The sequence below is a fragment of the Styela clava genome, chromosome 7 (genome assembly GCF_964204865.1).
Source record: "Styela clava chromosome 7, kaStyClav1.hap1.2, whole genome shotgun sequence".
Classification (NCBI taxonomy): domain Eukaryota; kingdom Metazoa; phylum Chordata; class Ascidiacea; order Stolidobranchia; family Styelidae; genus Styela; species Styela clava.
Genome location: NC_135256.1, coordinates 18,967,893 through 18,984,739, shown reverse-complemented (window position 1 = coordinate 18,984,739; position 16,847 = coordinate 18,967,893). Strand labels below are relative to the sequence as shown.

The window sequence follows — 16,847 nt, the reverse complement described above, 5'->3', positions numbered from 1 at the left end:
TATGTCTACACAGCACACGAAACTATGAAAAATGAAGCAACGTTATTGATGACAAAAAACGTTTATTTACTAATTTTATATTTTGAAACATACAATTGTCTTCAATCGATATTTTATAGATTGCCAAGAATCCCTCATTTTGATTGGGTTTTTGTTGCAAATTCTGATGTAAATTCCCAGGCTTGTCCATGGGACATATTTTCTGTCCCATTCCCATCCCATCCCATAACAATTATGCCTGTCCCAACCCATCCCATGGGATTCTCATTGGAATACAATTCAATAAACATTGTTAAATTTAGGTTCATCGTCTACTAAAAATAGGATTACGTGTAAGAAGAGACATGCAAAACAACAAAATTTACGGACGTTGTTAACTTTATATTCATAACTATTATACATGTGTCCATCGGCCCCTTCACGAAGTATATTGATAATGCTGAATATATTTTGCTCATTATAAATAACAAGAGAGCTATGCTCAAATATATGGACACGAAGTCCATAACGAAATGTTTTATCATCATTTCCCTTCAAATCATACGGTTTTCGTGTCTCATGGGAAATACAAATGTGTGCTGTCCCATCCCATCCCATGTGACGTTTCCAGTGGGTTTCCCATTCCCATGCACAAGCCTGTAAATTCCACAAATAGCGCATCTGTTTTAGCGTACCAAGTTTCTCCACGAGTCAACACAGATGCGCTTCCAATTAATGAATATATATATACATATATATAGAGAGAGAGTGGGCCAAAAGTAGGATGACATTAATTCTTTATCAATTCATTTAACTGTTAACCCCACATTCGGCCCACTCTGTTCATCACCAAAAAAATCAACATCACCTATTCAAAGCCACCAGCTTCTAATGTAGTGAAATTGAATGTATATCCAAATATAGTGAAATCTTGTTCATAAATTTCGTATAATTTTGCTATCACATTTGGCTGGAGAGTTGAAATATATTTTTTAATATTTGTTCTAGGATTTTCATTAATAACACTTCCTCCAGGCCCGATTCCGTGTCTCAGAACATTGATATCCTCCATTCCCAATCGTCTTTTTAACCAAGGTTCATCTACATCTGCACTTTCTGCTTTTAAAATGTAAACGAAATCTAACGAGCAGGGTTTGCAAAGTGTAGAAATAGGTATAAAATGTCCATCCAACGTTTTCATAATTTTTGGGTTATCAGCAGCATACGTTGCAAAATCTTCAAATGCCATTACATGAGTTTTATCAAGCTTTTTCCTGCAATCAGAAAACGTTTCTCTTTAAGCATGATGAAATACGGCTTCAAATTCTAAATCTGACCAAATGTTACCACTACGTAGCAATTTTGCAATCACTTGGGTTCCAAACTTAAGCATCATTGCTCTAATCTAACAACTGTATATTTGTAAACAAATAAAACATAAGCGACTCACGTATATAATTTCAAATTGCGAAATTTTTTGTACAGTTGTCTCCAATAATAATTATCTGTGTTATGAAATTTCTGGTGCCAGCCGGATATGAATCTTGCAAATGGGTGACGAGTCTGGTGACAATAAAAACGTTATTTCACCATCTCTGTGTTTACAGTTACTATACTTGAAAATTGCTGAATTCGATTTTCAGCACAGTTTGGATGATGATAAAACACCACTTATTTGAGTAAAAAGTGACTTTTAAGTTAGTCCTCTCAATTATTTTAAATTGGAATTTGAGAATGACTTATTGGTGGCATAAACACAATGATTCATTACGGTTTGTGAAATTGTTTTAACATTTTAGATATAAACGGATGGAGTATCATAGGGCTGGATTTCGTTTTCTCTTATTTTTACGGATTATCATGAGATGAAAATAAAATAAAACTTAACTTCCTCAGTTTCTATAATTATTATTCCTAGTATATATATCCCATTTTTGTGAGCTCAACATTATGGTAAAGTTTTTACTTCATACTTAGCTTTGTAATATACCTCGACGATTTTCTGACAATTATTATGTATCGAACACGAAAATAGTCATTGTTTTAAAAAAGTTATGAATTTATATATTTAAAAATTTGTTTCTTTTGTTGTCCAATATATAAGCTTACCAAAATTAGTCTGAAGCTTGATCCATTCGGAGGATTTTCGTTAAAATTATCATCACCGTGAACAGACTTAATTATGTTTATTCGGTTTCCGTCAGATAAATGAAAAGAACTTCCTTGATTTCCTTGCCAATCACCATGTGTGAAATATTGTGAATCCATGCTTAAATTTGCCCTCTGTCTTCTCATTGCCCAGAAGGTTTTATGCCAAGATGAACTTCCAGCTTTAAATGGAGCGCACATTAAATATCTTCGTGGTATATCCAGTATGTAATACAAATTCGGTTTCAATATTTTCCTATTAATACAAGGTTGTATTTGAATCGTGAGTGTCGAAGTTTGCACTATACTGGAAGTGTAAAACGCTAACAGGTCACGACACAGAGCATTGATTGTCATGCACATAAAAAGCCCATAGAGGATATATGGCACATCTTATTTCTGATAAAATTTGATTGTTCAAATATACTTTGCTTATTTTTATATTCAAAACTTGGGGCATCTCGGGTGATGAATAATAAAGCAATGTTATGTGAAATTGGCATAGAATGAAGTTACAAGCTACATACTCCCATTAAATTATAAAAGCAAATGTAAACACATAAAAATCTATTTATACAAGTATGTAATAAAAAAGTTATTTTTTTGAATATCAAATGTTTGATATTATGGCATCAATATAAATGCTTACAATATTCAAAAATATCACTTTCCCTTACTGAAATTTATAATTCTTGCAAGCTTTCCTCTTTTGTGACAATCGGTTTTGAAATCGCTTTGCTGTATCAGACCAGTCGTATGGAATTGTCATATTATACGTTTTGTTGATGCGATTGCTTGTACGATCGGTATAATATTTTGAAATAAGCCGAGGTGTAGAAATTTTCTCCTTCAAAAATAGTAAGATTAGAATAACTTGGGGAACGAGGCCCATGAAGCATAATAAACGTAATGTGTGAGATTTCATCGCTCAAATAAACTCTTTCTGTAACAACCTGCAATCAAAAGACTAACATTTATATTTTCAAAGTATAATAAATTAGGCATATCTCGGAGTTATTATTATTATTATTAGTGTGCGCCGATATCTCCACATTTATGAATAGTTTCTGTACAATTGATTTACAATTGTCTCTTCCTGACATGCAATTAGGTTTTCATGTCGCTAGCATCCGCCAAATGATTATATTACTTCCTGGTATAGAATTATAGATTGCGGCCGTCTTACGAACTGATTTATATCTAACAGAAAAACTAACCCTTATTCTACATGTGCATCTTCCATTTTTTGATATAAGCTGACCTGATTCTCTATTCCTGTATACATTCCATAGATACATCTGACATTAGTTTAAAACTGCTGTGTTATTTATTATAAATTGTTCCCAGATTGCCAAGGCCATTCCGTTCAACAACCTGACCTTAACATCTATTCTTGTGAGTTACGCTATCCCACAAGCACGTGTGCCCAGCTATAGGGATTTAAATTCGGTCGCTTTTACCAGTCTACGAGCAACTGACACTTTCGAATTTCTTGTTTCAAATAGCAAATTACTTGAAATGTCAAATTACTGCACCCTTTAACAATGGATGACCAGCTGTCTTATCGACTCTGTATAGGAGCCTCGATTTTTTCCCTTTACTTCCTTTGTCTTTTTTATCGTGTTTAATTTTTTATACTTTTAACGATATCATTATCACCATTTTGCGTAACTGCCCTTAAAATCAAACCTCTGTCAAATGGCAGTCCAATATGGCCTCTACAGCGACAAATGGCAGCTGGGGCCATATAACCATCCATCCCAGCATGACGCATTCAATGAAATATAATCATTGTTTGAAAACTTCAGATCTTATATTGGGAAGTTTATTTACGCAAGATAAATAAAAAAGACTGTATAATATAAAGTTTTAAAGAATATATGGTACTCCTGAAGTATGCGCACCAAGATGCCGCACAACCTGAACCCTGACCTGGTACACAACCTGAGTTCAGGTTGTGCGCCATCTTGGTGCGCATACTTCAGGAGGTCCGAATATATATATAAATATTATACTATTTCACGCGTACCACAAATAACCAAAAATTAATCGCATTCGTATTTTCTCATTTGTAAATAACTGTTCACTACCATAGTCAAATTATCGCAGACTATATGCTTCACAAAATAGAAGTTACTATAAACCGCAATTTGAGGTTAAAATACTACCAGAGATAATTACGCAACGACTGTTTGCAATCTCACCTAATTTTGCTCATAAACAACATCGTCCTGTTTTTATAATTTTGTCGAAAATAACAATAAAAACGAGAAGAAGAATTTGAATTATTTGGACCAGACTCACTATTCGAAACCGCCAGCTTCCAACGTGTCAAAATTGAAAGTATACCCAAAATATTCAAAATCGTCTTTGTAGGTCCAGTAGAGTGCTTTGATCAATTTCGGACTCAAAGTCTTCATATATTTTTTAATGTTTTCAACTAAATCTCCATTGACAACGCTTCCTCCTGGAGGAACTCCTTTCCTTCCGGCGTAAACGTCCGTGAGATTTAGTCGATTGAGAAACCATGGTTCGTCAATGGCTACGCTTTCAGCTTTCACTATGTATGTAAAATCATAATAGCATGGTTTACAGAGCATAGTTGCAGGAATGAAGTGAAAATCTATTTGCCCAGAAAGTGCATTATCTATTATATATCTGGAAAAGTCTCTGAAACTCATCACGTAATCTGTGTCAACATCTCTCCTGTGAGTTGAAAAATTTAATAGTAAGCAAGTTAAGTATGTAATATTATAAGAAGGAAAGCAAATCAACTTGAATTGTCCTAATGGAATTGTCTTCCCGAACTCACTCCAGACAATTTTCCTCGAGATCTCATAGCGGTGTTTTAAATAGATTTTGTTTAAATATGCACCGTGCTCAGATAACACTGTCAACGTTGTTCGAAATATTTGCAAAAAATTGAGTGAAATATAAAAGTATAAATATGTCTTGCCAGTTGAATGTGTTTTTATGCTACGATTCATAATTTTGGTATAGGAATACATTTGTGTTGTTTCATCTCCGGCTAATATACGGCCAATCAAGATCGTTTACCAAAGCCGACATGTAAATAACTGAGTGTATTTTCATTCACTGTTGCAAAATGCCGTATGGGAATGAATATATACATTGGATTGCTCTCTGTGGGGAAAATTATTTCATGTAACTGCTCAGTAGCATCACATGGACCGATTTATTTGCCTTTCCTGATTTTCGAGATGAATATTGAAAATCTATCTTACTTGTAATCCAAGAGACGTTTGAAGGTTTTAAATAAATAGGCCCAGTAATTTGATTTCACCATAAATTTCTGATTCCAACCCGATATCAATCTTGCGAATGGGTGGCGAGTCTGGAAACGATAAATTTTTAAAGGTTAGTTATGACTGAGTATAAAACTTGGTCTTTTGAGCTTTTATGAGTCAGTATGCGGTCCTTGTCTTTATTATAAAATCATATTTATTAGTATTCAACTTGGCGTACCCGATTCATTAAACTAGCATATTCATATCAAAGTTCTATTGGAGCAAAAATGCTGCAATGCAGTTTTCTGAGGCAAAGTCGTAGAGATTTGGAATGAATTCAAGCTATTGTAACAAAACAGATTTGGATAAAGATAAAATAATTTGTTGACAAAAACATCCTAAGTCGGCGTACCACGTAATGTACAACCATCACTTGCGTTATATCGTAGCGAGCAGAAACTAACCAATTACTAAAATTGACCACTAATACACAAGAAATGAAAATGCTCACGATATAACATACCAAATTTAAGCTATATAGAGGGACTTCCATTGCTGACTACACTGAAAAAATAGATTTATATGGACGTTCCCCGACCCTTGACCCCTGGAAGATTCTTTCTATACTTTATCATTGCAAAATTTCCGAAGCTGATTTTGAGTGTTTTGGCAATTTGGCGTTTACAAACTGGCTCACGTGTTCAAAACTATCATTTTTATTCGAAACAATAAACCAGGTGCCGTTAATAGGTTCTTTAGGCTAGTCCAGGGCTACTCAACTGGCGGACCGCGGTCCGAATCTGGACCTTTCGAGTATTTGATTCGGACCGCCCCTACTTCTGTATTTTGGATCATCATCCCCACTTTTGAAGTTTCCTTTTATAAAATGACTTTTGTAGATTTGAATATATATATATATATATGAAAAGAACTGCAACACCATGATAAACAATCTCGGTTAGCTAATAATCGTTAGCCCGCCGAGGAAGTGCGCGTTTAAGGATGCTGAAATACAATTTCTGGAAAGACCGGGCCTAAATAGTTTTGAAGTTTTGTATGCTTTTCGTTGAAAATAGTTGAGTAGCCCTGGGCTAGTCTATCGCAGCGTTTGCGGTATCAATTTTTGATTATTGTACCTATACTAAAAATCGTCAAAAGACACACTGACAATTAAGGTATTTAATTTACAACTAATTTTTAGAAACACGACTAAAAACTGTCAAATAACACGAAAACTAACAAAAAGAGCAATGCATACAACCACACTTTAAAAGTTTCAGAAATAATCAAGAAATCGATGCTAGGGTAAACATCCATTATGGGTACTAATGCAACTCAAATCTTTTTGGGTCTTAATTTCGACTAGTAGGTAATGATAGAATATACTATACGTGAAATATATGTTTCTTGGTTTACTGGCTCGTTAAGCTACCCCGAATTTTAGTGAATTCAAGGTATCGCAATCCACCGAGTAATAATTTTGCTGTCGTGACGCGCTCGACAAATGTAGTTTCAGATTGACCGATGAACTGTATCAATTTCGTGCCCATACATTTGTGCATGGCTCTTGTATTAATCGGAAATGTTTTGCTCGTTTTTATGATTTTATTGCATGGTTTTATCTGGCAGTTTATATTTTCTCATTTGTTATGATTTTAATGTCTTTAAGTCAGTTCATTTTGTGCTATATAGTATAAATCAAAAATAAAATGAGATGCTCCTCTTACCAATAAGATACGAAAACTAGCATCAGCTGGTGGATCAGTATAAAAATTGTCGTCTCCCGTTGTATGCCGCATCAGAATCCCTCCCTCTCTAGAATTTAATTTCATTACCATGGCTTGGTTGAATACGCTTATTTTATGGTTGTACAATGATTGAGGTGCATCAAGGCCTTCACGCTTTCTTCTCATGGTCCAAAGAGTTCTGTGCCAAGTCGTCGTACCAGTCTTGGGTACAGCACATATCATAAGTTTGTGTGGCATATCTACGAGAAAATTGTGGTTCTTTACCCACCGGCCTCTGGAAAAAATGAATCAAGAATTGTGTGTAGTAATATTATTGTTATCTTTTCTCAGAACTAAACTTCTGACAATCAAACTGATAAGTGAAGTAAAACACCATTTTCAATAAATTATTATTTAGGTTCGGATTGCCCCGCTTGTCGTTTTTTTTTTTAAGTGAAAAATACATTTTCATGAGAGTGTAGTCGTCTTTGATGTTTTCAAGTTTGTGTCTAGGATGTAGATGAATTGCTCAGCCTTGTCAATTACTCTAATAGGCAATTGAGTACAACAAGAAAAATTACACTACACTAAAACAATAATATATATATATATACATGAAATGATTTGTCTGAGCAAACTCACAATACACAAACACCACGTACTTCGCCTTCTTCCAACTTTTCAACTTCCTTCATATCAAAAATTCAAATACAGCATTCTTTACCTAAGCCGGGGGTCAATATGTGACTTCTTGCTACATATTCCATGGAGGTGCTTCTTCCTCATATAGAATCTGTTAGCAGCATTTTTCCAACTATATGCTTCTGTTTTTATTGTCGTTAAATTCTTACTCATTGTTGTTAAACTATTGGATGTGGTAGCAAGAGTATTAGGCCTCCTGTCGGTTTGCTCCTGATTCTTGATTATTATTACTGACGGCGTCCATGTAGAATAATAGAGTATACACAGAATTATAGGCATAGTGCAGATCACTCCGATCAGCTTTACTTTGCGATGCCATATCATTCCTTACTTTATTTTTGACTGAAAGATTTGATTATAAGTGTCTTTGATGCAGGTTATGTTGCGTTCTTGAAATCTTTTTGAATGCCAAAGACAAACCCAATTGCGATAAACTATACTACAATTTTACGTATACTGTAAAAGTAATAATAACGTTTTTTTTACTCAAATGCTAAAATACTCAAGAAGTGCGGTAAAACTTTGTTAGCTGATCTAGTGGCTGGTCTAGTGGCAATGAAATTTTGTACAATATACGGTACTCGACATCATTTCTATTCGCGGCATTGCATTTCTACGTAAAAATGGCAATTTTCCATTGCCTTTAAAAAGGCTTTCGACTCGGACTTCACTAAAGGACACCTTATGTGAATTAAGATAAAATATCCTGACCGCCTGCTGTGAATATCACACTCATTCAACGTATCGTATAACCTTGCAACATTTAAGCATAAATTGGTCGTAGTAGATTAATTACAATTTTTTACCCCTCAGGCAATGTTTAGCGTAAATATCTAATTCAGGATTGACAAGAATTTAGAATTGCACTATTTTGACATATTGGACAATTTCGACGATAAACTCGTATTCGAAAATTCATTTTTCATTGCAATAGACTCGAGTGTCATAATTAATAGTATCTTTATTGATCTATTTGAGGGCAAGAAATTTTTGATGGTTCCCATCGGATCTGCGTGTTAATGCTTAATGTTAATCCTTTCAATTGTATCCTATCATTATATTGGTAGTTTATTAATCAACGTAAACGTATTTTCGGTACGACACAGAACTTTATAAAATGAAACAATCGTCCTAACATTTATCCATATATTCAACGCACTGGTCTTTGCTAAAGAAACGGTGAAACTCATTTGCAATACAAGATTATAAAAGGCCGTAATATCAATGCCTGATTCAACTAAGTAGAATATATTGTGATTTCGAGACGTTCTTCTCGGTCTTCTATTACAGACGGTTACCATACTATACAGTCGTAAAACTATTGTGCACTTGAAGTACGAATAATTCTGTGGAAGGGTCAGTGGTGTACGTACAGTTTGTGGTCCTGTGCAAAGTCCTCCAAAATTGCTATTACTCATGCGATAGAGATGTTTGAACTAGAAATTTAAACTTGACATTTCGGCCTGGTACATGCAATGACTTCAATCATATATTGGTGCTCTCGAGGTATGTGCACTCAGATGGCGCACAGCCTGAGCATAGTATGTGTATCAGGTTAGGGTATCAGGTTGTGCGCCATCTTGATGCCTAAATTCTGGAGCGCCGATATATTTATACGGCAATTAAATTTAACGTCTTATTTCAATAACTTTTTATGAGTGACCTATCCAAAGTCAGAGTAGATTTTAAAAAAAAAAAACGGTGTTTGTATTTCGGGCTCCTTTCGGCACCTAATAAAACAGACCGACTACGAGATAATAAATAATTCAGTTCCGACCCGAACTTCCAAATTTCAAGGTTTAAGCTCCCAGTTGAAAGCACCATCTCTCGAAAACAAATTTTTATAACAAGCGAATGTGCAAAATTAGGACAATAAATATGTCATTCAAAGCCTCCGGCTTCTAGTGTTGTCAAGTTAAAAGTCTATCCAAGAAAATCAAAATCAGCTTCGTATAATTTGTACAACTTCTGAACAACTATCGGTGGTAACATTGACATGTATTTTTTTATGTTTTCTTTGGGATTATTATTGATCAAGCTTCCACCAGCTGCCACGTTTCTCTTTTTGCTGGTAACGTCTGTTAAATTGAGTCGTTTCATCAACCATGGCTCTAGTCCGGAAGATAAGGGGACCTTTTTGGCCCAAGTTTGATTTCAGACATAAAGTTTTTTTATTTGTGATTATTCATCTTGGGGTCATTGGCCATCATTTCTACATGAGTGTGGAGTTTGCAGCCTTGAGCAATTTTTTTTACGGCTCGATATTTTTATTAGTGTTTTTCGTCAAACCTGTGCATCATAATGACGCACCTGTTGCAATACTATGTTCAGGTTGTGCGCAATCTTGGTGAACAAACTACGGAAGCACCAAATTTACTAGGAAATAAAATCAATAACTTTTAGGTATTTGTTGAGCCCAGCTTTGGGTCGCGACCCATATACAGTACATGGAAATACTGTCGAAACATACGCGTAAAATAAAGAGTACAGTTCAAAATACTAATTAACAATACAAGCCTGCTAATGCAGTCGCCAGTGGTTCAAGTGTATATACACCCGGTGGAGAACAGTCAATTATTTGTTAGCGAGAATTGTTATGCAGCGGGATGATCACGACGGCGCAGTGAAAGATAATGATATCACAAGAACAAGAATGAGAAAATTGCTACATTTTATAGTATATCCCTGGGAAAGAATGTAGTTCATTCTTATGTTCCATGCCAATGCTTTTCAAACTACCAAAGACTCTCAACACATTTACTTCTTCTCTTCTATAAAAAAACATTATATTATTATGTATATGTTATTATATATTCGCATTTCCATCTGTTTGTTCGTGCTCCCAGATAACCGATCAGCGGCCTCCAAGGAGGACGGGGTCCCCTATTAAGAAACCCTGTCATAAGCTAAAAGAGGCGATCATGCTTCTCTTGCCTGTTGTCATGCTGTTCCTGGAATTCAGCTACAACAAAAATTTCATGAAAATGGATTTTTAAATTTTATGACTTTATTATTATTCTCAACAATGAATGATATACGGGTGGTAAAATGCCAAGTTATTTCAACAACATGATCATGTTTTGCAATTTACAACCAATATTTTGTATGTAACTTTGTTTGAACGAGCCCCAAGAGCTCTAACTACAAATATCAAAAATGTGAGGCCTAAAAAGTCACACTACAACTTTGTCAAATGTGCTGTATTTACGATAGATAACAGGTTTACCAAAAAGAATTACATGAAAAATGGTAAATTAAAGATCAATTCAGCAATATCTACTTGGTGATATGCATCTGTTGATGATTTTATGTGTTTGTTTCGGAAGTTTAATAACAGAATTAATTGTGGTTGTTGGGGATGTTTTAAAAAAAGGTTGCATGGAAAAAAGGTTTCACAAAATGTCAAGGTTTGATAGTAGTAGAGAAGTAGAAAAAAATAATGTTTTTTTTTCTCATTTGATAACCACGTCACAGAACTTCCCCGATAAGTATACGCAGCAATTGCGAGAAGCAGAAATGCCAAGATGGGATTTCATCGCATTGCAAACCAATATTAGCAATTCTTATATATATTCGCGCATTCCCATCTGAACAGCGTGGAAAAGTCCGAAACTTTTTGTCTCTGGCTGAGCGCGGATACCAATTGGCACAGACTGTAAGAGGCACGCGATAGATCACATACTAAGAGTTTCCATCCCCCAGCTGTCATTTTAGTGGGTACTGCTGTTTTTATTGCAGATGTTACTGATCTTTTTGTATTAAAGATTTACTGGCATCACCGATTTAAGGATGTTGGAAACCAACACGCAATATTACAAAACTTACTTCCAACACGCGGTTTGAATGAATGAAAAAGCTGAAACTAATATTCTTTAGAACAGCATACAAATTCTATGAAATGGAATCATACACAAAAACTCGTCAAAAACCTATAGCTCAATAATCAAGTGGAATTTGATGCATGTGCGCAAAAATGTGCGCGTTACTACGTACAACCGAAGCACGCAGGAAAATGTGTGTGATGTACTAGTATTCAAAACGTTTGACTCAACTATGTTGGCATAACAGGTGCACATCTCGGTTTCGCATACGCATACCTTCTATCTCCACAAGGATATATTGATTTTGCCAAAATCAATGCAGCACTGAAAGGTTGCGGTTCTTGCAAAAGAAAACACGTTACACATCTTTAGATACCAGTGGATGGTTTTACATGGCCTTGTTCGGAGTGAAATACGAGGTCAAATATTCCAATCCAATTCAACTAATAAAATATTTGCCAAGTCCCTAAGCTTAAACTAGGAAAACGAAATGCGCGCGGTAACGCAAATGTAGTTTGAAAAGCGCAATAGAAAGTGGCTAGATACTGTCGATGGATCTTGGCTTGTATTAGTGAAATAAACTACCATTTATTCTACTAAAATTGAATTTCTGACATTGTAAGGAGATTCAATGTTACTATGTATGCAAAACTAAACCATGTAGTTATGAAACAATTGTTTTTAACAAAAGGGCGCTCGGAAGTATTCGTACCAAGATGGCGCACAACCTGAATATTGTATGTTTACCAGGTTGGGGTTCAGGATGTGCGTCATCTTGGACCGAATACTTTAAATCCACTTGAAAAAAATTGCTCAACATTATATACTCCACACCCACCTGGGTATCATTATATATGTCATATACATTATATCTAAACAATAAAAAAAACTTTATGTCCCAAAACAATGTTAAGGCCCGATTCTGCCGGACTACTCGTCTTGATCTACGCTTTCTGCTTTCAGGATATAGGTATAGTCATATTCACATATTTCACATATTTTCGATATTGGATGAAAATACATGTCGAAATATCGTCCCTTGCCGTGAATATTTGCGATATAAGTTGCAAGATCTTTAAATGAAAACGCGTGATCCTTTACGATGTCCTTCCTATAATTAAAATGTTTATTTTCTCATTCAGAGCAGCTGAGAAAAAAAAATTGGAAGCCGTTACTCGGAAAAATAGTTTGCTTGATCAACTAATTGAAGCACTCGGTTAAGATTCATATATCTGTTTTAGGCGAGGTAAAACGGCATTCAAATATCCTTAGTAAAAATACCACAAACTGAAATTAATACACTATTGCCAATGACTCGCAATGGAGTGAAAAACATATATAAATTAATATATATATCAATGATAAGGTGCAGTAAGTCCTCTAGAATAGCTCTATTAAATCTCGGTAAATCTCTCAAGAGAGACTAAAATATAAATAAATTATATATGTTTAATAAATTAAATGTTGTTTTGATCAAGTTATTATAGTTCGGAAAAACGAAACAGCGTGGTGCATTGTATGTTATGTGTTTACCAATTATATTTATAGGTATCTACAAAGCAGTCAAAAACAACTGCGAAAATTTTGTCGCATTCACCATAAATATATTATTACCAATATAATTCTGAAACTTGAATTCTTTAGAGATGGATTGAAAAAATTGTCGTCTCCTTCCACGTGAGTAATTAATTTGTTTTTTTCAGTCTTCGAAAGCTTACCCACGTTCTTATAGTTTCCCAGTGCTGCGTCGCGACCATATGGTTCTTTATATCGATCCAAGCTCTTCTGTTTTGTATTTGTTGCCCAAATCATCTAATGCCAAGTACTACTTCCAGCTTTGTGAGTTGCACAAACGAACATACGACGCTCATAGTTAGCTATAAAAGCTTGATTATTCTTCCATTTCAACCTGCAAGGTAAAACATTTTATGTACATAACTATTCCCACTACCTCGCTCGAAATAAAATATATTGCACGAAAAACTCCAACCGACAGAATTATCACCAGATAATAATAAAACAAATTTATTTATATTTGAGATTAATTTTTGGCTTCATCACCGGGTTTATCCTGAAATGCTGAAAAACACATAAAATACATTTTTTTTCATTACCGATGCCATCACTGCGCCATAGCCAAAAAAAATAGAGTGTCAAATATAAACATTATTCATCCAGCGTGTAATAATAAGGTAGGAATGCCGAACCAGTGAGGTTCAGATTATTTTATTAAAACTCTTTTCGTACAGTACCAGTGTTCGTTGACATATATCAAAGGCTCATTCAGTCTTCGTTTACAAGCATTGTCCAAATGAAGTTTTTTTTTCGAAAATCGTTGGGGGGCTGCATTCCTGTCGTATGCATGAGGAGCAGTGCTGATATCATGTACAAATTCGGTCTGTTTTATTTTCACTGTTGGCGATATCGTGTTGGTCTTTACGTCATATTGGAATGTATCGGAATGCCTCTTACTTTGAATGAAAAATATAATTACTACAGCTGAGAACGCTAACAGGATTCCTTTTGTTCTGCGTGTTAGCTTCATTTTCCAATAGTTCAAGAAATATAATACCGCACTATACGCGAGGTTGCGATAAATTATTCTTATATTAGTTTAAAAGTTGTTGAATTATCTGGTATCGGTCTCTTCTGAATATCGAATTATATTGAGAAACTTTTATCTTCGTGTTAAAGATGACACGCTGGTCTGTAACTCTGTTGATAAACTTTTCTGATTAGGAAAACAAATTTTCAATCTAATTGTTTGCCACAAAGTGTCTCGGATATGAAAAAATAAAATTGCTCCTACAAATAATAAGCGGTAAATATAGTTTAGAATGAACATGGCTATGTATAGAGGATAGAAAATTTGCATCGGGTATCAGGTTTCAACTCCGGATTGACTGTTTTTTACTCCAAATCCCTCAAAAAAAACTCTGACTCTAGCACCAGTATTGCATTTCTATGAAATTTCGCGTTTACAAACGTTACTTCAGTTATAATTTACATTTTTGCCCTCGAGTTCCGTTTTTCAATTTGAACATACGACCCTGGTCATACGCCAAACCTATTACACTAGCTCCAGGTAGCTAGTTGCTGAGGGCGCATAAAGTCATTATGTATTCCTATATTAATTTCACAAATCTCTTATAAAATAAATACTGTGAACCTCACCTAACTGTATAGCAAACTTTGATCAAGTCACTTATAAAGCCTTTAACTCATGAATGAGCTAATGGAATATTCCATACCCTATTATATGAATGATTGGGCCTATAGTACGACTACAACATTCTTATGTGATCAACTAATAAGAGATATTATGGTATGAACGAAAAGTTGTGCGCCCGGCTCACTCAGCGGTGACTAATAAATTGGCCTGCGATAGCAAATAAGGTCGTTACCCCTACTCTAAGAGTACTGTAAACAAACATTGGTCGCTGATCTAGTAGTTGGTAGCAAGTTAAATAGCAATAACATTTTGTACAGACTACACTATAATTTATATACTATTGACTTATTACCATTACAGTAACGACATTTATTTGTGGCATCGCATCTATTCTACCAATGGCATTGCACCTGATTGAGAAAATACAAGGATTTTGCCGCGGACTTTGTCAAAGGACACTTATTGTGAATTGAGGTAAAACAGCGTGTCTTATGAATTGCGTTAATACTGCATTCCACAGTAGCTTAAAAATAATTAGCGAACCAACCATCTGGCAAAGTTCAGTGTGACTATATCTAATTCAGGATTCATAATGATTAAGAACTGCGCTAATTTGACATATTAGACGATGCGGAGTAAACACGAATTAGATAATTTATTTTTCATTGAAGTTGGCTTGAGTTTCCTAATTAATAGTATCGTTAATTTTTGAATACGATGGCATGAACGGTTGAAACAAGAAAGGTTTGCTGGTTCCCATCACATCGGCACAATCAGGACATCGAGCCGAGTTAAATTACGCCAAACAAATTCCAATTACTGAAGCCTGTTCAATATTATTTGAAACGAGGTGGACCTATGGATCGTTTTGCTATAATGTTGCTTATCATTTTGTTAGTATTCTCTTTGTATTCCCGCTTTTTGGCGGCCTTAATACAAACGTAAACGTTAGTCAATGTGCGCCTTGGCTGTGAACTGGATTCCCAGCCCCCCCCACCTTGTGTCGATTCTGGGCGGCTATTCAGAAATTCTTTTATGTCAATACGAAAAATAAAAAATTTTTGAGTACAATGCTTTTCCATAATTCCAAATATTTCCAGCTGTAAATTCACTCTGTCACGTGCGCAAATGGTAGAGAAAAGCCACTCGTCTCCAATGCAATGTGGTACATCTTCTTGCAATTTAGTAGTTTATGTAGACGTTCTAAAACTCTCCGTGCTTTCCATTGCTCCTTTTTTAGGGAAAATATTGTACGTAATAAACTCGATTTAAAAGAGGTATTGATGAGACTCCCAATTGGGTTGATCCAGAGCATGTTTCATTTTTACGCGAATCAAAAACTGAAAAATATTGCGCTAACACACGTTTTATTGTGTACCACATGTATACCAAAAAGAATAGATAGTTTGAAGGCGACTGGCGCAACATCATTGTTATGAGCGATCAATAGTTTTCAACTTGCGTTATATTATCTGGATATCTGTCGTCGTTTTTTTAGTAGTGTTTAAAATACACACGAGGGAAATTGTTACAGATCTAACCTTTAACTAGTTAAGGTATAGGCTGTGAGATTTATAGAGGCAAAAGTACAAATTTAGGCGTCATTTAGGAAAAACAGAATTGATTATAGACTCGGTAAAAAAGGCGTGAACTCGAAATCGAATCCGAGTCCGGATTCGAATCCCGGCCCATCCCTACTTTAAATAGGTATCTTGCAAAAAGCAAAGTATTGTAATTTATTTAATACTGTAGTTGTGATCAAATCGTTTAGAATTTTAATTCGCGTTGGCACAAGACGCATGAATCATCATTGCCAGGAAACCTGGTATAGCTACGGCAGTCCGGGTACCGGTACTAGTGAGTTACAATAGTCCACAGTTCCAGCTACGCCCAGAATATTATGTTTTTTGTCAGTAAAATATTATGTTAATTGTCGGTAAAATATTGGTAATCCCTTAGTGTGTGTACCAGGTTCGGGTTAGGCCATAATTTGAGGTAAAAATACTACGGGAGTCACTTAACTAGTCCCCGAACTGACAATAAAACTAAA

The 16,847-nt window shown here is 35.1% G+C and overlaps 2 protein-coding genes across 3 annotated transcripts; both read right to left on the bottom strand.

Annotated features, from left to right (window-relative positions):
• Nucleotides 1-266: 266 nt before the first annotated feature.
• LOC120328736 (carbohydrate sulfotransferase 10-like) lies at nucleotides 267-3,085 on the bottom strand. Its single transcript, XM_039395265.2, has 4 exons — nucleotides 2,805-3,085; nucleotides 2,089-2,383; nucleotides 1,430-1,542; nucleotides 267-1,253 (listed from the first exon to the last, which is right to left on the bottom strand). The coding sequence occupies exons 1-4, from the start codon at nucleotides 3,050-3,052 to the stop codon at nucleotides 848-850; spliced, it is 1,062 nt and encodes a 353-aa protein (XP_039251199.2). The 5' UTR covers nucleotides 3,053-3,085; the 3' UTR covers nucleotides 267-847.
• A 1,240-nt stretch (nucleotides 3,086-4,325) lies between these two features.
• Nucleotides 4,326-8,279, bottom strand: LOC120328875 (carbohydrate sulfotransferase 10-like). Of its 2 annotated transcripts, none has more exons than XM_039395430.2 (4): nucleotides 7,827-8,279; nucleotides 7,103-7,397; nucleotides 5,373-5,482; nucleotides 4,326-4,833 (listed from the first exon to the last, which is right to left on the bottom strand). In XM_039395430.2, the coding sequence occupies exons 1-4, from the start codon at nucleotides 8,126-8,128 to the stop codon at nucleotides 4,431-4,433; spliced, it is 1,110 nt and encodes a 369-aa protein (XP_039251364.2). In that variant the 5' UTR covers nucleotides 8,129-8,279; the 3' UTR covers nucleotides 4,326-4,430. The 2 variants fall into 2 exon arrangements, with proteins under 2 accessions (XP_039251364.2, XP_039251367.1); XM_039395433.2 differs by having other exon boundaries at nucleotides 7,765-7,906.
• Nucleotides 8,280-16,847: the final 8,568 nt, after the last annotated feature.